Source organism: Condylostylus longicornis, unplaced genomic scaffold (genome assembly GCF_029603195.1).
Source record: "Condylostylus longicornis isolate FDR11 unplaced genomic scaffold, ASM2960319v2 ptg000072l, whole genome shotgun sequence".
In the NCBI taxonomy this organism is placed as follows: Eukaryota; Metazoa; Arthropoda; class Insecta; order Diptera; family Dolichopodidae; genus Condylostylus; species Condylostylus longicornis.
The window spans coordinates 5,226,935-5,250,105 of record NW_026578040.1 but is presented as its reverse complement, the minus strand read 5'-3'; the positions used below and the strand labels follow the sequence as shown (position 1 = coordinate 5,250,105).

General features: G+C 23.4%; 2 protein-coding genes across 2 annotated transcripts in view; both read right to left on the bottom strand.

The window, feature by feature from the left end:
* Positions 1-19,520, bottom strand: part of LOC129612384 (transmembrane protease serine 9) — a 30,571-nt gene extending 11,051 nt beyond the window's left edge. Inside the window, exon 1 of the mRNA XM_055525943.1 lies at positions 19,517-19,520. Within this exon, the coding sequence (XP_055381918.1) occupies positions 19,517-19,520 (4 nt within the window). The remainder of the gene's footprint in view (positions 1-19,516) is intronic.
* A 1,888-nt stretch (positions 19,521-21,408) lies between these two features.
* Positions 21,409-22,887, bottom strand: LOC129612483 (uncharacterized). Its single transcript, XM_055526099.1, has 5 exons — positions 22,640-22,887; positions 22,500-22,582; positions 22,133-22,427; positions 21,703-21,849; positions 21,409-21,624 (listed from the first exon to the last, which is right to left on the bottom strand). The coding sequence occupies exons 1-5, from the start codon at positions 22,740-22,742 to the stop codon at positions 21,461-21,463; spliced, it is 792 nt and encodes a 263-aa protein (XP_055382074.1). The 5' UTR covers positions 22,743-22,887; the 3' UTR covers positions 21,409-21,460.
* Between the last annotated feature and the right edge of the window lie 284 nt (positions 22,888-23,171).

The following is a 23,171-nucleotide window of genomic DNA, read 5'->3' as shown; positions in this document are numbered from 1 at the left end:
TATGAGGCGCTCAGCGAATTAGTGGCCTATCCAAAATTTTTCCAAAAGTGAGTTATTATGTTCAATAGAGCTGTTATGGCGTAAAGAATTGTTCTATTTTTTCAAAATACTTAGTTTACTCTTTTTTTCATTTTATTTTGATATAAGTTTGGAACTAAGTTTTTGCCTTTTAAAAATTTTCTTAAAAATTAAATATTTAATATTCAATCTTAATTTGCTCGAAATGTCATTTTTGCAAGTAGGCCATTAATGCGCTGAGTGCCTCATTTGTAGATTGAAAATCAGAACAAACTAGATTGTATTTCTATATTGCAATCATAGAATATTAACATAAATCACTGATCCGAAATTATTTGTGTAAGAAAAAGAAAATTAACACTCAAAACTAGAACGTTTTTAATTCCTAAGGAAATATTTTTAAAAAATGTCAACAAAATTATTCTCTTGTTTTTGTTTCAATCTTTTACTATTCTACTAAACTACAGACTATTTGTCAAAATGTCACCTGTTTCCCTCAATTTTAAATTTCCTTTACAGCATTTTATTGGTAAACAAAAGAAATTCCACTTGTTACAAATTAATTTTTTAAAATTTTTTTTTTTGTTATTTGCTAAAATCATGTGACCTTAAAAATCTATTTAAAATCATTAATTTATCAAAAATCGTATTGTGTTACAATGAAAACTAAGAAAAGAAATTTCAATTTCTATATAATTATTATAGTCTTCTTCTTCTTTTTCTATACATACATACATAGATTTCAATAATAATAAATGTGTGACTATTTTGGTCTTTTTTAAAGAAAATCAATATTGATTAATTTAAATTTAGTCATTTAAAATACCAAAAAAACATAAAGGTAAAAGAATAGAAAAACACAGTTGATAACACAATAGGTTTTTAAAAAGTAATTTTTTAAAATGAAGTCGAAACGCCGGAGCTGAAGAAGGCAAATAGCAAAAAGAAACATAAAGAAAAACAAAGTACGGAAATTTAAATTTGAATAGATTTTCGTTTGTTTTGCTTCTTGTTTTTTCAGTAAGAATTTTTGGGTCAGTTTTGTAAAAAAATGTATAAAAAATTTTTATTAACAAAGTGAGAAATGATGGTATGAAAAAGAGGCTGTCGTCTAATCTTATAAATTAGTCCAAGAAATACAAAAAAATGCTTTATGATTTATTGACAATACAAATAAATAATTATTTACACTTAATTTGCATTCATTTTGGTTATATTTTAAATGAGGATTAAAGTTGTAATTTGAAAATTAAAAATTTTTTTTTAATTTTTATTTAAATATTTACACAATATAGAGTTTTATTTCAATAAATAAAGAACAATGTGATGTGGTATAAAACTTATGAATAAAATTGAAGAATTTCATAAAATTAATTATTATAGTTTAGAAAGAAAAATGTTGTCTAAGGATTATGGGAAATGTTAAGCTTATTTTAAATATTAAGAAAATCATTTGGTTCTGAATTCATGCATATTGATTATGAATGTACAAATTTACGTTTAGAAGGTCAACTTCCTAGAAGTTGATTTATTTTAAAGTTGATCTATTCTAACTGACAATCACTATTAAAATATAAAATTTAATAAGCTATCTGGTTCATCTTATCGGCAAATAGAATTTAGGTATAACATTTTAAGAATATTCCATTGTTATTTCACAAAACAAATGATCAATATTATTCTGAGAAATGATCAATTAAGTGATCAATTTTCACATAAACAGAAACACAAACGGACCTAAATTTGGTTAAAAATGGTTTGCTCCTTTTTTTATGCATGGAAAAGTTATTACACGTAGTCGATATATTGTATACAACAGAGTCAGCTACAGTGTACGAGGAGAATTCATTTATAATAAAGAAAATAATTTAATAACAAATAATTGAGTTCTAAGTTTTCTATTTTCATTGCATTGTGCTCCCTTTTACTAATTTGATATTAAACCTATTATTGAGCTACTAAAAATATAGTACATATTCAATATACACGTATATTTTTCGACATAAATTTCGATATATTTCGAGTAAAATAGAAGTTAACAACATTAATGTTATATTTAATTAAATGCCATGAAATCATTTTACAATAAGCCCAAGTAATTTATTTTATGACTAAGAATCTACCAAAAGAATTTTCCGTATTCGTATTTTTTCCGTATTCCGTATAATATATTCGTAATTTTTATTTAATTCATAAATTTCGATAATAAAAAATTAATTTTAATTCTATTTGCCGATAAGATGAACCAGATAGTTTAATTTTAATACTTTGATCTCGTACAATAATTTTATAATCTATTAAATTAAAATTCAAAATAATTATGTACATAATTTTAAATTAATTACAATGTACGTATAATGTATTACATAATTACGATAAATTTGATCTAAATATTAGATCTATGAGCTTAGTGAGGATTTAAAGAATGGCTTAAATTTTTTTTTCTTTTTTCTCTGAAATTATTAATAATCTTGCCACTCCTTTCCTCTGTTTTTAAAAATTTATAAATTAAATTTGAAATATTCTAATTATATGTATGTATATAGAAATAATGATTTCCCAATGAGCTTTAATTCTTACCATAGTCAGCACCAAATATTGATGAATCATCACTGTTTCTCTTTAAATGTTTATTGTTATTTATTACTGATGTAATTTTAAGATCATTCACCGTTGCATTTTGACATAAAATTTTTGGAAAATTTTCAAAAAATGTCAATATTAAAAATATTTGAAAATTTAAATTAATTTTCAATCGCATTTTATTTTTTTTAAAAAATTTTTGTCTTTAATTTTTTAAATTAATTTTTATTTTTCTTGCTTTTTTTATTGAAGGTACGTACGGTTAACAATTAAAATCAATATCAAAATTTTTGTTATTTTTATTTTTCTGCTTATCGAAATTAAAATGGACAAATTGAATTATTTTTCTTTTTTTAAGTTCTTTTACGACTGTTCATTATAAAGATTTATGAGGTGTTTTTGTTTTTTTTATTGTTATACTTATATGATTCAATAAAAAATGAAAATTAATAAAGTTTATCGAACTCAAAACTTATCCTAAAATGAATTTTATCTATAATAATAAATTTGGGTCAATGGTTTGTAAAACAGCACTTTTCCTCCAACAAGTGAAATTACTGTCTTTAAAAACAAATTATTACATTATTTAAATTATATTCACTAATTTTGCAAAATATTTTAAATTATTGCATACATTTAGGGTGAAACAAAAAAAAAATAAAGAGACGTTGACATAATGGTCAAAATCAAGGGTTATCATGAATTAAGATCAAAAATTATATTTTCTGATGGCATTTACCGTTACGGTTTCGCTCTTATGGATTTTTGGATCTCGCTTTTACAGATTCTGTTACAGATTTTTAGCATGCAATTTCAAAAATGTAATGTACCGAAAATTTCCTTATTAACTATTTAAGTATCTAAAGTCTGCTAAAATTTCAGATTCCTAAAGCTTACCGTCTAAAGAATAGGCTTCTATAAATTACCGGTCTATAATTATGTCGCGAAATAATTAGTTAAAATATTACATTTTTAGCATTTTAAAGGGCTATAACTTCTAAAGGAGTGGGGGCGGGAAGATAGGTAAAAAATTTCTTGCACAGAAATAAGTTTCTAGTAAATATCTGCTCATATTTAAGCCTTTTATCTAGATTTTAGTAGACACACGGACGGAAGGACGGACAAAGTGATATTAATAATTATTTAAAAAAAAAAAAGTGTTAAAATATAAGTTTGTAATGTTTTTGTAATGATGAATTTTAAAATTGATCACAAAATTTATTAAAACGGTAAATAGAAACTAAAAGCTTAACAGAATATGATTGTATTGATTTTTCATTAAAAATATTGAATCAAAAATTTTCTTATAAATTATTTTATTTAGATTCATTAAACGTATATGATAAATAGAAATGTTTATGAAACTAAGTTGCATTATTAGCAGCAAAGAAGAGGTGATGTGTTTTGAAATATTTTCTACTTATACCAATTTGTCGTATTACCAATGAGAAACTTTCTTATATAAAATAAATTATTAATTACTCAGGAATAATTGTTATTCTATTATTGATAATTGAAGCTTCCTCTTTACAATGACAGGATTTGAAGAGCGTTCACTTGAATTTAATATTAATTGCCGCCTGATTAAGTGGATTAATTACAAAAATGAGATATTACAATATTTAAATTCTCCGTAATATATGATCAAGTAAAATTCGGTTCCATTCGAGAATTTGTAAGGTCGTCAAATTAAAAGGACGAGAAGCGACTTTCAAACAATCAGACCTAATCATCCATTTGTAAGGCACATGATTTTATAAATTTAGTTGTGTTTAAGAAACTTCTCAAAAAAGTTCCGCATTAGAGAAAGTCTAAATAAAACAAAGAATAAAATTCTTGAAAAAGAGTATGATAGTAACCAAATTTCTATACGAATTCGGTTTTGTTAAAATATGTATTTAGAATTCAAATATGAATTTAAATCTTCAAATTTATTTCATTCGAAATCACGAGATTCTCAGTTGTGGGTTGTTCTGCCTTATTACCACATAACCAATTATTTTAAACAAAATCTAATTTTAGTGTTACAAGTTATAAAAAACAAAACATTGTAACAAAACAATTTACCCCATACCATCGAAATCGATTAGAAATACAAAACCGATTTTTTCTTTATTTAATTAAAATTTTACAAAGAACAAAAACCAAAACGTTCTTGTCACGATTTACTTGTCTACGTTTACAAAACAAAAACAGGGAAAAGGTTAAAAGAATTTAAATTAATTTCTTTATTATATTTGCCATATAATAAATCTAAGGATTTTATTTGGTATTTTTATTGAAATTGGAAAATTTTTTTTTGCAAAATAAAAAAAATACAAAATATAAATTCAAAAAACTTAATACCAGTGTAAAATCATTGTCAGAAATCAAGATGATGGCGATCAATTTAAAAAGAGTTCAAGATAAAATTACCACTTTTATTTTTTTCAAAAAAATTTCAAAAAATTCCAAATAAAATTATTAAATAAATTAAAATCATCCCAATTTATTTAATTTTTATGACATTGTCTTCGAATTTCTGAAAAAACAATTGTTATAATTTGTGCAGGATTTTATTGTTATTACACTGTGAAGAGAGTCTCAATAATTGACTTGAAATATTTGGAATTTTTTTAAGGATTATCGTATTTTGTGAATGACATTTTATGATCATTACTAACAATCAATAATTTAATTTTTGATATGCACATACGAAGAATTAATTTATATTTTGATTGCAGTTCCAATAATTTACAATACTTCTACATTATCTATATAGGTGACAACATAAATTTGGTATAGTAATTTTGTGCAGTTTTTGAAATTTTGTAACAAAGAATTAATGAAAACAGATATAAAGCAATAGATGGCGCATGGCAAAATTGTATTTGCATGAAATTTTTTGAAATTCTTAATAGGGAAAAATTTTTTACACTAATAATTAAGTTATTACACTTAGTCTAAGTAATATACACATATTAATTAACCATTTTCAAAAGGAATTGATGTTAATGAACCATTTCAAGCTCATCACTAATATTTGCATACCATTTACATAATGAAATGGTTCTTACGCATTTTTCGAAATAATGTGGTTCCGCTCAGTTTTGGTTAGTCATATTAGTTTGAACATGTAAATGAAACGCATATAACTAGTATTACCCATATACAGTTCAACATGTTAATCCACTTGATTGAGTTGAATTAATAGTTGATGGGGTGATATTGATTAGCACTGTGCCTAGATGTGTTGCCCGATAATTGTAAAAGTTAAATGTTGAGTTCTAAGTAAAATTAGAATTATTTAAGGTTTTAGATTCAACTAAGTTGATATATTGAATCATACATTTGTCACCCTAATCGTATTAGCTATAACCAGTTAATTTATCATAGAACATTTCCTGTACGAAGACACTTTGGATAATAATGGCACACATCGAAAGTGAACTTGTCTAAAATTGTATTTTTAAGTTTAAATGAATGTAAAAAATTTGAGTTTTTTAGGAAACAACACAAGTTGAAAAATTATTAACTTAAAATATTTGTGTTTTTTGAATTGCATATCATAGTCTGAATTGCTCTTTCTCTACCCACTTTCTCATCATAGAATATGAATGTTCGTATTCTTAAATTTTCTGGAAAAAAGGATTTTTGCATATAATGTTTAAAATTCAGTCGCTATTTATAGTAATTCTATTTTTGAAAGTGACATAAGTTCAAGGTGACATTTTAAATTGTTTACTGATATTTTGAAAAAAAATGAAGAAATTCATATGAAAAGGTTAACTGGCTTAATGATCTTGCTAACTGGCTTAATGTGGCTAAATTTCGTATGCGTTTCAGACTTAAATTATATCAACACCCAGTTATTAAGCTATTGAAAAACAGAATACGAGCCCTTATTATTTTGGTAATATTTTTACTTTGTTAATTTTATTATACGGTTTTGAATAAATAGGTGTACAAGAATAAAATTAAAAATACTACCGTTTATAATCCCTTATATTTTATAATTGATATACTAAAAAATCCTTCACATATAATATGCCTAAGTACAATATTTATTACGTAGAAATTTAATAAACTTGAACTTGACTGTAATCTATATTACATTCAATGTTATAAATAATTAAAATCGGTCGTATCTGTATCTGTATTTAGAGGCCTATTTTTGTATTCCAATTGGAATTTATCATTGAATCTCACGTGCGAATATTCATTTTTATGGTTTCGTTTTTATTTGCTTCTTTATATAAAATAGGATTCACATAGTACAAAAAAAAAGGAAAAACAAAAACCTGTCCAATTAATATTAAAGTAAATATGTATACAAAAGATGATAAAGTAATACATATTGCCATATAAGAATGAAGTGATAATAATACCCAAGAGATTTTTAAGAAGCTGCTTGAAAAACATAAAAAATAATTTCGCTCTAGTCAGAAGATGAAGTTGTGATTTAGTGTACCTTTATGCATTACTTTTATTTTTATTTGAATGGAAAATTTCATGTAATCATTGTATTATTATGATAATAAAGGTATATAATATGCAAGTACTTCTTCTTCTTCAAATATAATAATTGCAGTACAACAAAATAAATTAATTAAAAGAGGTCTTAATAAACAACTCAAAAGAAGGTTCTTCAATATATTCAACATATACAAGGTGATTTAGAAAGATATACAACAACATATACCATTGGTCAGAAGATCGAAAATAGATTAAAATTTTGTTCCGAACTGGGTGTCAAATCTCAAGGGTTTCCGAGTTCCAGGGATTTTAACGAATTTTCACGAAATTTTTACTTATCCATGTTTTTTTGATTATAATTTCCGTTTGAATGGCCTAGTAAAAGGCTTAAAATAAACATGCTGCTTGATTCTGTATTTTATGTACCTTCGGAATACTAAGCATTGGAACTTTAGAGAAAATTAGAAATATTTAATTGTTTACTTGTTTTATTTTTCCCTGTTTTCTAAAACTAGATAGTTTCGTAAGAAATTTTTCGTAATCTTAGAATTTTTTTCACAGAATTTTTACAAACTGCTTAAACTTTAATTTAAGTCCTCAAACATTAAAAAATTTTTATGGCTCATAAGTATTATGAGCCACAAATTCAGTTAAAATGAAACCAGATGTTGATAAACTAAAATTAAATTCATTTTAATATTCCTCTATCAAAAATTTTGGAAAAATACGAATTCCTTATCCAAAAATTTTACAAATTTCCCAAAACTAACACAAAATTCTCCTATGAAGTTCACCTAATTCGGCAAACACTTTCAAATCTATTTCTACTCGATCGCATATTTTAAACTAATTGGTTTACTGGAACACCTCTTTAGTTGCATCAACCGTACACCAACTTTATTTTTGTAGAAATTTGTTTAAAATTTGTTAATCCTATTAAATTATTTATTAATTATTTATTAGCTTCATAATTTCAATATCATATCATTTACATACTCCATTTTGTGTAAAAAAAATTAAATTTCCTATTAAAAAAAAATTTTTTTCTATTAAAATAAATGTCAAAATTTATATGGCATGTCTTTAAAAATTCGCTCCAGCTGGATAATTTTAATAATTTCAGATGCTAAAGGGAGCCTAGATTTCGGAAATATTTTTTTCAAATTTTTAAATTGTATCCAATCTGAGAAAAATGCATTTAAAAATTTCAAACCATATAGGTACCATTTCTTATAAAAATTGGCAAAAATAAAAAACCTATCAATTTTCTTTACCAAGAAAAGTTTCGAAAAAAAATTTTTGATTACTAGATTTTTTTTTTGTTTTTCGTAATACAAAATTCTAGTTTTTCTTTTCAAAAATTTCAAAATTTTAAAATCAATTTTTGTTTTTCAATTAAATAGAATGTATAAAATTTCGTTCCAATTTTGTTTTTATTTGTTACATTTCAATAAAAATATTAAAATTTAGATTTTTTATCAAAATAGCGGATCTTAAAAATGCCAACAGTTTATTCGAGTGACTCTTTTCATCAGAAATTAATAATAGTTGTTAATTACAACGTTTAAAATCCTTGCCTTTAAGTGTCTTTAAAATCTTGACATAGAAATTGCTACATTCTCTGAACCATAAAAATTTTTTAGTTGTTTAGGACTTAAATTAAAGTTTAAGCAGCTGGGAAAAATTCTATAAAAAAAATTTCAAGGTTTCAAAAGTTTCGTACGAAATTATTCGGTTGGAAAAAAAACAAAAAATAAAAAAAGGGAAAAATTAGATTTTTTCCAAATTTCGAATGCCAGGTATTCCAAAAATACATAAAATACAAAATCAAATAATATGTTGCTTTCGAACCCTATGCTAGCCTTTTCAAAAATTTTTTATGTGAAGCCTCTATCTTTTTTGGAAGAGAAGTTATAAGCATAAGAACTTGGGCAAGAAAAAATTTCGTACAAATTCTTTAAAATTGCTGTATATCGGAAACCGTTGAGATTTGACACATAGTTCTGAATAAAAATGTTACTCATTTTTCTTGCTCTAAATTATGATATACGTTATGTCCTTATTACTGAATCACCTTGTATAGTAGTTCAAAAGAAGTACGCTATATAGAATTAAAAAATTTAACAAAAAAAAAAAACAAAAATTTTTTTTCAAAACCTGATAATATGATTGATTTATAATTAAATAGGATGTACACAGAAGATATGATAAACTATTAATAGTAAATTACTATAAATTATTTTTTTTTCAACATTGAATTAAAATGAAGTGATTAGTTGCATTATATGTGGCAATTAAGATTAAAACTGGATTACAAAAATATAATTGCATTGATCTTAAGAGAATTTTAAAAGGTAGAGCAAGAAGATGGACATATATATCAAGGTCATTTTAAATGACTACATTGAATGATGTATAAAGTATAATTTTGTAAAAATAATTGTTAGCAATTATGTTATAAGATTCTTTTTTAAATAGGTTTTTCCCGAAAGGATTACGTGCATACGGAGGATATTATTTTGTTTTATAATTCATTTTATCTCATGAAATTTAGATAACATAATTATTATTTGCAATTTTTAATATTCCCTTCTTGTATAAACAAATTATTAATTTAAACGTATTTAGTTAAATTGGTTAAAATTCTAGCAATTGTAACAGAAATAAAATACATAATGAAAAAGTATTTTATACAGGGTGCACCATGTGCGTAGCTTTGCATAAAACATTGTAAATAATATTCAAATAATGAATGGCAGGTTTCGTTTCTAAAATAATTTAATTTTAGTAATTAATTTAATATCAATTCAAAGGGATTGAAAATTTAGACTGTTGTACAATATTTTCGAAAAACATAAAATAATTTTTTGAATAAATTGGTAGAATTGATAGAAAATTATGTGAAACACAGAAATAAAAAGTTCTAAATAATTATTTTGTTGGATAATCTCATAAGAAACTCACGTATTTTTAATTGTACATTTAAAGAATTTGAAATTATTACTCTAAATTTTTTTTTAATCATATCGTCATGAAATATACAATGTTAACCTTTAACACAAATTCAATTGTAAAACTTGTGTAATTGTAAACATAATATTAACCTTTTATTTTTAGTTTTAAAATTAGGCTCGATTTAGGCAATGGCTTCTGATAACTACCGATTTAGAGGATTATGAATTCGTTTATTAATTGCAATTGAAACATGGATAAAAAGGTATCTGAATAAAGAGGAATCTCTATATCATTCTTTGCACAATAACAATTTAAAAACAATAATTGGTGCAAGGTAAGATGCAAGGTATATTTTTCCTATCTCAGCAGAATGGGGTTAACTGAAATTTATTTTTCTATTCAAAAATTCGTTGATGTTTTGTTTGAGGAATAGTTTTCATGCTTTATTGCCTAAAAAAAAAACTGATGTCAACAGTCAGCATAAATCTACTTACTAATAAGTCTACTTTATTAGTAAGTAGATTTATGCTAACAAACATATTTAAAATTTTTGATCTGATATAATTTAAGACACATTTTTGAACGCAAATCAAAAAATTCTTGTAGAAGTACTGGTTCTGTAACGTAATTTATTCGACAAATTTATTACATAGTAGAAATTTTAATTAATTTTTGGGCTTAAATACTAACGAAAATGTAAAAGCTCATCTAACCTATCCTGAAAATTTATCAAATTCACAAATTAAGCTGATTTTAAGCTGGTATTATAATTGTGTGAATTTTTTCATCTGAAACCGAGGCAGTGGGTAGACAAACGGACAGAGATATTATGTCGCGCTATTGGAAATACTTTATTTGCGCCCTCTACGAAAGAGAACTGTATTTCTTTAAAAATTTTTTTTTTCATCTTTTGTTTTATGTAATGTGTGGCCAGTAAAAACCACCGGCATATTATCGGATAAGAGTAGAACAAAATTGTTGTTCTTTTATTAAATATGTCTTTAAGTTTGGTTTATGCAGGTTCATTTGTATAATAATAAATTATCGGGATATTTACAGAATAAAAAATCAGAATTTTAATAGAAATCAGTGCGCTGCCGGTATAGACGATGGTATATGGGTAAGATTTGTTCAAAATTTTTCACTTTTATAAAAAAATTGTCAATATTGCCATTATTAGCTTATTATGTGTTATTTCTATTAATATTCACTTTCGTTTCTTTAATTTTCACTGTTATACAGTTCACTTTTATTTGTATAAGAGGATTTTTTTTAATATTTTTATACTAATTATAATAAATTGTATGCAAGTAAATTAATTACATAATCGTAATTAATGGTTAAAATTTGCACATAAAATAAAGGAAATTAACTTGTTTCTCATTATTTTTTTTTATATATTAAATATTAATATTATATTGTGATATGATTATTTTAATAATTTTTATTAATAATTTGATTTTTCAGCGAATTCAAGTCATTATTAGAAATTACTATTCAATCAAGTTCAAGAGCTAATGAACTTAGTTTCTTAAATTATTGTTATTTTTATTATTAAAATACAAACAATATTACAAACTAATATTATTTCTTTTCTTCCAACCTTTTCTTGTTTTCTTTTTCTGTTCTTATTTTATTTTATTCCCAAAAAATCATTCTTATAATGCACTTTTTTAATCACTAATTAACTTTAATACAAAATAAATTTCATATTGAGAGTAATTTAGCTTAAGGCAGAATATGTTTTAAGTTCATTCACACCTGCGTTTATTCACTCAATTAAATTTTTATTGATGTTTTTTTTTTTTATTTTTTGGTAAAGATAATAAAAATAACCAAAAAAAGAGAGAATTTAATTCAAAAAATTTTATTAGTCCTTTAAGAAAAAAAAAACAACAAAAATTTCACGTTCAGTTTTTAATGAATAAAAATTTTTATTTAATTTTTTTTTTGCCCTATTTCAAAACTCTCAACAAAAAAAAATGAACGGCTACCTATACGGTCTTGAATATTTTTACGCCGTAATTTAAAACTAATTTGATTTTATATAGAATTTTAAACAAGGTTTTTATTAATATAAAAATTCTTTTATTATTTGCGAAACGTTTTCCAAATCAATTTTTAATTACTTATTCTTCGATACGTTCTTCTTGTACAACTGAAATCACCTTGATACATTTCAGGGTTCTTATACAAAAGGTTTTTGTTTTGATTTTTATATTTTTCTTCTAAAAAACAATTTTCACTCAATATTAAGAGAACATTTTGTTCTTTTTTTATATTTTCACTCAATTTAGGGAACAATTTTGGATTTTTGGGGTCGTTTTTGTTATTCGACATGGAAAGAGAGAATAAAAATTCAATGTATAAAAGAATTTGGTTGACAATAAAAAGTAAAAAGTGCACAAAAATAAAAAAATCACAAAACAAAATAAATTTTATTGTATAGAAATTAGAAGAAAGAAGAGGTAAAAGAATGAAAAATAGAATGGTAAAGGTTAAAAAGAAAATGCAAAAAAAATTATTGAGAAACGGGAAAACAAGAGAGGGGCTCGCCTTCTCAACTCAATTCTTTTGTAACAATTTAGGCTTATTTTACAAATTGACTTTTTTTTGTTTTGCTTTTCTCTTTATTAACAAAATGTGGACATTTTAAAATATGATGATGTTAATCGAGTATTTTGTAAATGTTTACAATATTTTGTTTTCTTCTTTATTTCATAAATATTTTATGTTGTACGGTTTTGAATAATTTTATAATCTCAAAAATTACTAGTTTGCGTATAAATAAATCAAAGCAGAAAATAAAAACATTTTCGTTTTATTTTGGTTTCTCGTTAAATTGATGGCTAAAACTGAAGCAAATGCAACCAATACATTTTATTACGATAAAAATTTAAGATAGAAAATAAAAAACGAAAGACTCGAGTGAGGAACTTGATTTTATTTTTCCTTTATATCTTCATTATTTTAATAAAATCAAGAACGATTGCAAATGAAGCCTATTAAGAGGAAAAAAACAAAATAAGTACTTAAAAAAAAATTTTCATTATTTAAAATTTTTTCATTATTTTTTATCTAAATGAAAGACATTTAAATTTAATTGACGTTTTAAATGTTTTTCAAAAAAAAAATTGATAGAAAAATAATTTTAAATTGAATCGAAAGGTTTGTAGTTAAGCAAATTTCCTTTTTAATCTTTAGAAAAGTAAAAGCTAATATTTTAGAAAATAAATAGTAGAAATAAGCATTTTTGTACAATAAAAACTAAATATATTAAAGTAATAGAAAATTAAAAATTTGATTTTGGTGGACTATTTCAAATTTTCTTATCGTAATTCTATCATAGTTGTAATTATTGTTAACGAGCATTTAGAAGCTTATTTTGGGAATATTTTTAAGCAATTACAGAAAAATAATTCCTTTATAGCAAAATTTGGATTTACAAGTAATTTTAGGCTGAGAAAAGACTAAAAGATTATAAAATTTCTAAAGTATTCTCGTGTATATGCTAACAAATTAAAATTCAACAACAAGGGTACTTTGTAGGGTACTATTTAACTTTAAGTTTACTTTAACGGATATTATTTATTTGTTAACAAGACATAGATTTTAGAATTTTGTGGATGTTATATGATATTTCATTTCGTTAGAGCAAAATTTTTTTCCATCTCATCCTCTTCTTATGTTAATAACCACGAAAAGAACCATTATTTTCCACAAAATGATGCACTTACTCCAAGTTAAAAGGCAAAATTTAATAGCAATTGTCTTTTTTTAATATTTAACAGCAAACATTTTTAAAAAAAGTGACTATGTTTTGTGACTGCTAAATTAATTTGTAATCTAAATCTCTAATTTATTAAATTAAAATATTACTTTTATATTACTTCTAAACTTATGAAATGACAATACGGTAGAATGTGGTATGACAAAAGAGATTGGTTTTCGTTACTGAACCGTGAAATCATATAAATAATACCCTTTAACAGAAGGAATGTTCTACTTTACAAATCATTGTTTAAAAGCATAACTCTAGCTTCCTTGATACATAAACTTTTTTGTTTTTCTTAATCTTCACAAGAAAATTTCTTGAGAAATAGTTACTTCTGTTAAGAAATTCTAATTATTATTGTGAATGTAACCCATTTAAAGACTATAAGAATTTGGTTAAAGAAAAATGTGAAACACGGCGAAAGTTTAACTGAATAAGTACATTTTTTTGAGAGAAATGAAGAAATTTGGAAAAATAAAACCTGATATTTAAATGATGGTAATAAAAAAATGTCAAATATTTTGGCTTTACTCCTGTTTAAAAAAAAATCTATGTTTAAATTAAAAATTTTTGAAGTTTAACAAAAATTATTGTCAATTAGTTGTTGAAATTTAAAATTGGATACTTTTCTTTAGTTCAAAATAAATGCCAAAAATGTATCGAGCGGAAATGCAAGTTTAAATTAATACTAAATTGAGCTTATATAATTATTAAAGCTATATATGTATATATATGTATATGTATATAGATTTTACTTGTAAAAATAATTTCTCAATATTTTAAGGTAGAGTAATAAAATTGTGGAACTAAATTTTTAAGCAAACCAATTCTGTAAACCGAAAATATTCTGTAAATTTGTTTCAATTTAAATTTTTGCAATCCAGGAATGTAATTGAACATTTTTTAAATAAATCCCGATATTAAGCATGCGCTTAAAAATTAACTGCCCTTATTTAAGGTACTGCACTTCTTACTGCTAATGCCATAAGAACGATCCAGTACACTAAAAAGCTGGCATAATAAAATATCATCTTTAGTTTTAAAAATTGTGGCTTAGTCATTTATGACCAATAAATTTTTTATAACAGAATCAATCAATACCAGAATAATTAAAAAGTACTAAAAATATATTTCAATTCGTTGAAGAATTTCCAAATTCATAAAACAAAGAAAAATTTTACATTTAATTCTTTAGGGAATCTACACATATACAAATATATACAAGTACATATAGATACGTTAAACATTAATTAATATTCAATTCATGTATAAATTTTGTACAAATAAAAAAAATTAAAATTTGAAATTTTATATTATTTTTTTTTCGGTAACTAGCTATGTAACGTACTTAAGTATTTAATCGATATGTTTTTTTTATTTACAAGAAATAATAAGAGACATAAATCTGAACACCTCGTACGAATGAATACAATAAATTTTTTTATTGCAATAAATTTTGTTTTCTTATACTTTATTAACATCACACACACTTACACATAGTTACATACTTAATATAAAGTGAAAATTTGTTTTGAATTGTTTTTAATGTTTACGTATACGCAATAATTATCAAAACAAAAATATGACAAGAGATCATTGACTCCTTGCTTTTTTTTTATAACATAAAATTTGGTGTGGCAAATTAAGAATGATTTATTTTAGAAAAAGAAAAATTATAATTTCAAAGCTGTAGCAGAAAAACAAAGAATTGAAAAAATTAAAAACTTGAGGATGCTATTAATTAAAAATTTAAAAATTTTTGAAAATGGTAACAATTTCTGTATTAAAGTTCTGTACAAAATTCTTAACCATTCTCAATATAATAATTATTACGGTTACTAAAATATCTTTCGTGTATATAAAATATTGCTATTAATATTTTAGGAACATAATATTATATACATAATGTCGCACCTCGAATACTAGTATATTGTAATATAACAGACTGCATAATAGAACTGTTGTTAATTTAGAAAGTTTAATATGAAAGCCAACATTTCATCATTTTGTGTTGAATTCTAAATAAAATATGAAGGATGATTCATAAAGGTATAAAAGTTGTATATCATTGGTTAGAGGATCAAAAATGCGTAAAATTTTTGTTCGGAAATTGATGGCAAATCTCAAAGTCTTCCGAGATGTGAGAATTATATTGATTTTTCACGAAGTTTTTATTTGCCCTTAAAATACTTAAACGATTACTCTAAATAAAAAATAAAATAAACGAGTACTCTAAAATACTTAAAGTACATTAGTTTATAACTCCTCTTCCCAAAAAAGTAGAGACATCAAATCAACAGCTTTAGAAAGGACGTTTTGTTTTATTTTTTTAAATTAAAGCTTAGAGTTTTTTTTCAAAAAAATCTCATACGAAATTTGCTAAAGTAAAATTTTATGATTCTAAGAGCGCTTTTAAAAAATTTGTTTGTTTGAAGCGTCAAACTTTTTCGTAAAAGAGTTATAAACAAAAAAACTTGGGTAAGTAGAAAATTTTTGAAAAATCGATAAAATTCCTGTATCTTGGAAAATGTTGAGATTTGGCAACCACTCCCGAATGGCATATATCTAATACCTTTAATAAATTGTGTATATTGTTGTATACTTTTTCGAATTACCCTATATATGCAGATTTTCAAAGAGAAGCGAACAAATTGTGCAATTATATTCATAAAATTAACGTTTGTAAGCATTTTACATATTTATTTGTACATATTAAATAAACTTATGGTAAATAAGAAAAATAAAATAAATAAAAGCGTTAGGAGGCTAAAGATCTTCTTGTTAAACTCTATATCCAACTTACGATAAACTAGACAGGGGTGCGAAATTTTTTTAGAAAAGGCTATTTTTTTTAATTAAAACCGAAATTAAGTTGGTATTAGCTTTAGTTTTTGTAAGAGAAGTCTCGCCCCACTGGTTAACTAGTATATAATATTCTACATTCTGAAAATAAATGAGTTCCCGCATTTCCATTCACATTTTTTCTTCAAATATTAAATTAATGGTGAACGTATAATTTTCTTTTATAATAATAAATATAAAAAAAAAGTCACGGAAACTATAAATTCCAATTACAATCAATTAGAAACGATTCAATTTATAATCACAGTAACTTTTTTTAGTAACATCATTCATTTTAAGTTTTATATTTTGCTTTTTTTTTTAACACATTAAGGATTTTATTACACAAAAAACTGTAATCAATCAAGTTTCTCGCTCAAGTCTTTTAAAATTTCCAAATTACTGCCTGCAATTTTCATTATTAAATTAAAAAAAAATAAAAATTAAAGAATTCCTTTTAATCAAAATTGATTTTACATTTAATTCTATTATTCATCCTTAAAATAAATTCTTGTTTGTATTAATATGTACATATATATAGAAGAATAATAACAATAATTTCAAAATTACGATAATTTTGAAATTATCATTTTAAATTTACTTTCATAATGATTAAATTTTATTTATTAAAATTTATTTTAAAAAGTTGAATAAACTCATTAAATGAATGCTAAGAAGCCAGCAGGAATATTTCATTAAGGAAATTCTAATTTGTCATCATATTTTGGGGGAATGTAAATCACCAAAGATAAAGTGCAATTTTATTTTTTCTGTTTGCTTCGGTTTCTGTTTCTGTTTTCAATTTTATGAGTTTTTCAGTTTATTGCATAGTGGTCATTAAAAATATTATAAATAATGAGTTGTTGCTTAATATGGAAGGTTCTTTTTAAATTGTAACGAGTATTATTTGTTATTTATATTGTGAATTTATAATTAAATGTGAAATAAATAAAATCTTAAAGGAATATTTAATCAAAAAGAATTTTTTACTTCTAATTGAATAAAATTAATTTTAATATAACATGCGTTCTCCTAAATATATGCAATTTAATTTTATTTTGCGATATGAAAGTGTTATACAAATTGTAATTAAATTTAAATATTTTACTAAAGAAACTCTGAAATTTTGTTTTTATTTGTAAAATAGTTACCATGCAGAAAGCACATTGACTAATATGCACGCTTGCAGTTATTTCAATTTAATTAGATTTTCTTCATTCAATGAGAAGCGTAGCCAATGAAATTAATATTAGAAGCGCAAACAATGAAATTATATGAATTGTAAAATAATTCATTACAAGTTTCCAAAATGTTAAAAGTTAGCAAGAATGGAAAATTCTGTAAGTTTATCATAGTTTTCGAAAACAAAATTCTATAAATTAACATTAGAAAATTCTTTTGTTCTGTTGATCTCTAAAAATTATCGATATATAATTGCAAAATCGGCTAGACTATTCTTATATAAACAATAAAACTTGGAATATGTTCAAAAATTTTCAAAATTCTACATTAACCTTCAATTCTCCTAAAAACGCAAGAAATGTAGTTAAATTGAATATTTATTTAATATTCGAGATTACTGCAATTTCAATTTAATGCGCCTGTTTCCGATGCAGTTAATTGTTAAAACCCGAAATACTCTAAGGTTTTTTAAGATTTCTTTACTTAAATTTTTCGATATATTACTGTAATAATAGTACATATATTTTTGTATAATAGCATATTATTTTGTAAAATTTATTTTCTTATCACATATTCGTATAATTTTTTGTTTTCCTTAGGTACATCATTTCATATATACTTACTTAGATTCTATATGACGTTTAATTTTGTTTATTGTCGTGAATCGTGACGCACTTTCATGTATATTATACAAGTTGAATATATTAATTTGTTATACTAATTTGTTATAATAAAAATTATTATTTTAATTAGAATAAAACTTATTTTATGTACTTAATTGTTAGGAAGATTAATTGAATTAATTAATCAGCAATCACCATATTAAATTTATGTATAATACTTATAGATATGGTCATATTTGTTTGATTTAAGTTCATTATATTGCATGTATGCAAATAAGGTTGATTTAACATTTTTTCAAATTGTACAAAATTTTAGTATTAATCTATGACACTAATACTATAGAGTCTGTTTAATAAAAATTACAAGTTTTGAAATATTTAAGTTGTGTAACATGTACTTAAGTTAATGGCCTACAAATAATAATAATAATAATAAAATTTCTTAATTAATTAAAAAATTTATTCATATTTGATAAAATTTTTTTCAATTATTAAAGTTATTGTACAGGTGTAATCCCCTTATAAAATATTTTCAACAAAGTAAAAATTATTCGAGTATGTTTCTGATTTCTTCAATTAATTTATAATGCAATTTTGTTTAGTTTTTGATTTAATTAATTTTAAAAGCAAAGCTTTAAAGAAGGTAATTAATTCTAAACGTTTAACTTGTTTGTTCAATTAATAAAATATTACAATAATAAATTAATAAAATTTTCATAAATCTATTTTTAATAACTGTGATAAGTGCTTATGTTGCGACCGAATTTAAAATAAAATTGTAAATTGCATACTTATGTAATATTATTAAAATGATGCTGAACAGGAGTCCAATTAAAAAAAAGTTCAGATGCCGACTAACACGGCGTATCTTAGTAACTTTTTTGAAACAATCAACCGCAACATTGGATCCATTACAAAAAATTTTTTGCCTTTAGGATTAAAAATCTTCATAAAATATGATAAATTGTATTTTGAGTTCTCGTTCTTAAATTGATATTTTATTTTCTTAAAAAATTTCAAAACTCCAATATTCTCAACACTAGTTCGATATTGTATGAGACATGGCATTTATAAATTTACTCACCCATTCTTTAAACAAAATTATATATTATTCTCTCTTAAATTCAATATTTGATTATTTCAAAAAATTTGACGAACGTGAGAAAATTCTGTGTATAACAAATTCCAAATAATAAGATTTATAATCACGTACACAATATATAATAAATTTTGAACCACAAGCTAAATGCATTTAAATTATAATAATTGCAATAATTTCATTATTAAATTTTTAAATGTATACCTATATAATGTGATTTAAGTGCGACAGTAATAAGTTCAAATTGCCATGTCGCGCTTAAATAAGTTTTGTTAGTAATTTTACATTAACTCATTAAATATTTATTAAAATTGCAATAAAAATGCGTTTGAAAAACTTGAAATTTTCAAAAACTGTGAGTCATAATTTCATATGTTGGTTTATAGACGAAAAATTTTAAATTTTTGGAGTTGTTTGTGATTTATCTTAAAGTTTTTTATTAAAGGAAGTCAAAATCGCTAAATTTTGAATTATAACAAGATTTCAATTGAGTATTTTTTATTTTTTGTTTGTTTGCGGAGCAATTTTATTGTTTTTTTTTTAATTGGAATTTAGAACTTGAAAATTTATTCTAAGGTACTGTTTACATTATATGACAAAATCTAAGATTAAATCGTATAAAATAAAGTTTGATGTGACTGTTTCCATATCAGACTGAAATTATCTGATGGTGCTCAAACTTTACGTCAAAATTTAATGATTTTGCTGTGAAATTTATCTCCAACATCATGATTGGCTTCCATCATCAAATTCCAACATCACTGATCCAAACTGTACCACAAAAAAAAAATAATTGCCGCCAATTTAGTTTTAAAATATCAGACAGAAAATCTGATGAGAGTATAGTAATTTCTCTTATATTTTATGTGATATACAAAGTCCGTGACTTCAATAATGCTTTATAAAAAGTTTAAATACAGTATTAATACGATTGTACTACCGTGTCAGAGCTTTCAATACCTTTACATTGTAAAAAACTGCTAAACTTTTGATACATTTTGGAATACAATTTTTACAATATTAATACATACTTGCCTGAAGATTTCAATTTAAAGTTCTGTGCAAATGTTGATTTTTACCAGATAGTACCACATCATTAAAAACATAGCATTTTCGAAAAAAAACTTAATTACTTGAACTTAATATGAAAATATATGCTAGTTTATTTAATTGGTTATTTCTGGCAACATTTATATGATATGTATAAGACAAGCGTACTCGATTTTTCCGATACCCACTATGTACAGAACGCATTTAAGAAAAGTGTACAATGTCAAGAGTTTTTACTTAACTTTTTGGAATGTGATACTTTGTAAAGTTTACGTTATAAGCGCATTGTTGAAGTCACGGTAAATAAGATTTTGTTGTATATTAAAGATATTCTGAAAGCGTATACCAATATTTCGTAGTTTATTCAACCCTGGTTTTGAATTGATCATATAAGAAATGGGCGATTTGTTACATATGAAAAGTAGTTGTTTTGAATATTTTTAATGATTAAAATACGAACATAATCAATGAGCACACATGCAATAAATAAGTTGTTCTTGAAGAACCTTCAAAAATTCAATTCAATTTAATAAATAATTTTGGAATTGAATAATGTTGCAATTTAAGTTTTCAATTATGGTTTTATTGCAGTGTTTTTGTTTTTCTTTTAAATTTAAAATTTTAAACCTGTTGCACTTGCTTTTCTGTTTTCAACTTTTTTTTTCGTTTGCCTCTTGATTTAAACTTTTTTCTTTATATAGTTTAATTTCATTAACAAAGTTCAATAAGAAAAGCATTATATTATATACTTTACTTATATTATGTAAACAAATTCATTTATTTTGAATTTAATAATATATTTTGCCGAAATTATATATATTCATATATTAGTTACAATATCACAATAGTTTTTGTTATTTGTACAATTAATGTCGCGAATTAATTTTTCGATTCTGATATAAAAAATTTATCAAATGAAACTCTTTTAAAGAAATTATTTGATGCTGCTACAATTAATGGTTCCCATACAAATTGTGATTCTTGTATAATTAATTTATAAAAATTTGGTAAATAACGATTTGCTAATTGTACTGCAACTTCATCTAAACACAAAAAAATTAATCGAATTTAATTAAATATAAATTCAAAAATTTTAAAAACAAATAATTGAAAATACTCACTTAATGCAGGATCATCAAAAATTCCAGTCGCATTGAATTTTATTTCACCAATTGTTGGATCAATTGTAACATTTTTAATATTTAAAAATTTTTTACCATCAATATTCTCGAATTCAGCTGTAACTTTATTAATATTATGAGAATCACCTGCGAAAAAAAATTATAAATATTTTCAAGTTCATCAAGTTTAACTACAAATATAGTAGAAAGCTAATATAGCAAAATATTTGAAATAAAATTTAAAAATAGCTTTAGAAAATATGAATGAAAGTAAGTGTACAAACAGAAATTGAAAATTTGCAAAATAAATTCAATTCACACTTTTATTTCAAATTTATTTAAATATTTTTTTTTTAAATAAATATTTGCAAATAATTGCTTCAAATATTTTCAAAGTGAAATTAAATTGATTTTCATCAATATTACTTACTAATAATAACATTAAATATTCCTTTTGGACGAATTTTAAAATCATTTAATTTTATATTTGCTTTATAATTTCCAGTTGCCTCAACTCTTGGTAAATATACTTCCATAACAGCTCTTAATCCTTTTTCATTAATTGATGTACGCATTTTTTCAATTTTAACATCAGTTAAACCATAAATTTTAGTATTTTCAACAACGATTGAAACTTCAATACCATTTACACCAGAATAATTACCTTTTTGTTTTGATACTTCTAATGGTTCAAGTGGTGGTATACCAAGTGCTTCATTTCCATTCTAGTAAGCAAATTAATATTTTCAAATATTCAAAATGTATTCGAATTTAATTGAGGAATTATTTGTTTTTACCTTATATTCTAATAATGAAAGTTCCATAATATTTCTAAAACATTCATCTAAATTATTTTCTTCACATGGTTTGAAATTAAATGCTAAAATAAAAATTTTTATTCAATTTTGTCATTGAAGTCTTAAAATATTTCACTTACAAATTTCATCAGTTTCACTATCACATCCAACTATACTTAAAATAGCAAATATTAAAGAAACTATAAGAAATGTTCTATTAGATGACATGATTCCGATGATCATTCAAAAATAATTATAATTTATTTATTTCACGATTTAATTATATTTTCTTTAAATAGATCCAAAGCACTCTTGTAAAATATTAATTTAATTTTTTTAGCGGAAAATTTTTTTTTAAATTTTTCTTAATGTTATTAAAATGACGACTAAAATGTGAATGATAAAAAATTTAAGTTAACTGAAGAATTTTGAATATTTTAATTTTAAATACGCGTTACATATGTGATAAACAGTAATTTCTGATTAAATATTCATAGTTATTTTGCTAGGGAAGGGTGAACATATATGTTTAGCGAATTGAATTGAATAATTGCATGTACAATTGAAAGATAACTTGAACCAGTGTATATCTACATTTGGTTAAAAGTAATTTTTATTATTGATATAAAAACCATTATAGTATATAAATGAGTAGATTTATAAATAGCTTTT

Coding starts and splice junctions, on each gene's coding strand:
- LOC129612483 (XM_055526099.1), bottom strand. CDS start 22,742: ATGATCATCGGAATCATGTCATCTAATAGAACATTTCTTATAGTTTCT. Junction 22,428..22,499: donor TTTCATTATTAGAATATAAG/GTAAAAACAAAT, acceptor TTTGCTTACTAG/AATGGAAATGAAGCACTTGG. Junction 21,850..22,132: donor AATATTTAATGTTATTATTA/GTAAGTAATATT, acceptor TTTTTTTCGCAG/GTGATTCTCATAATATTAAT.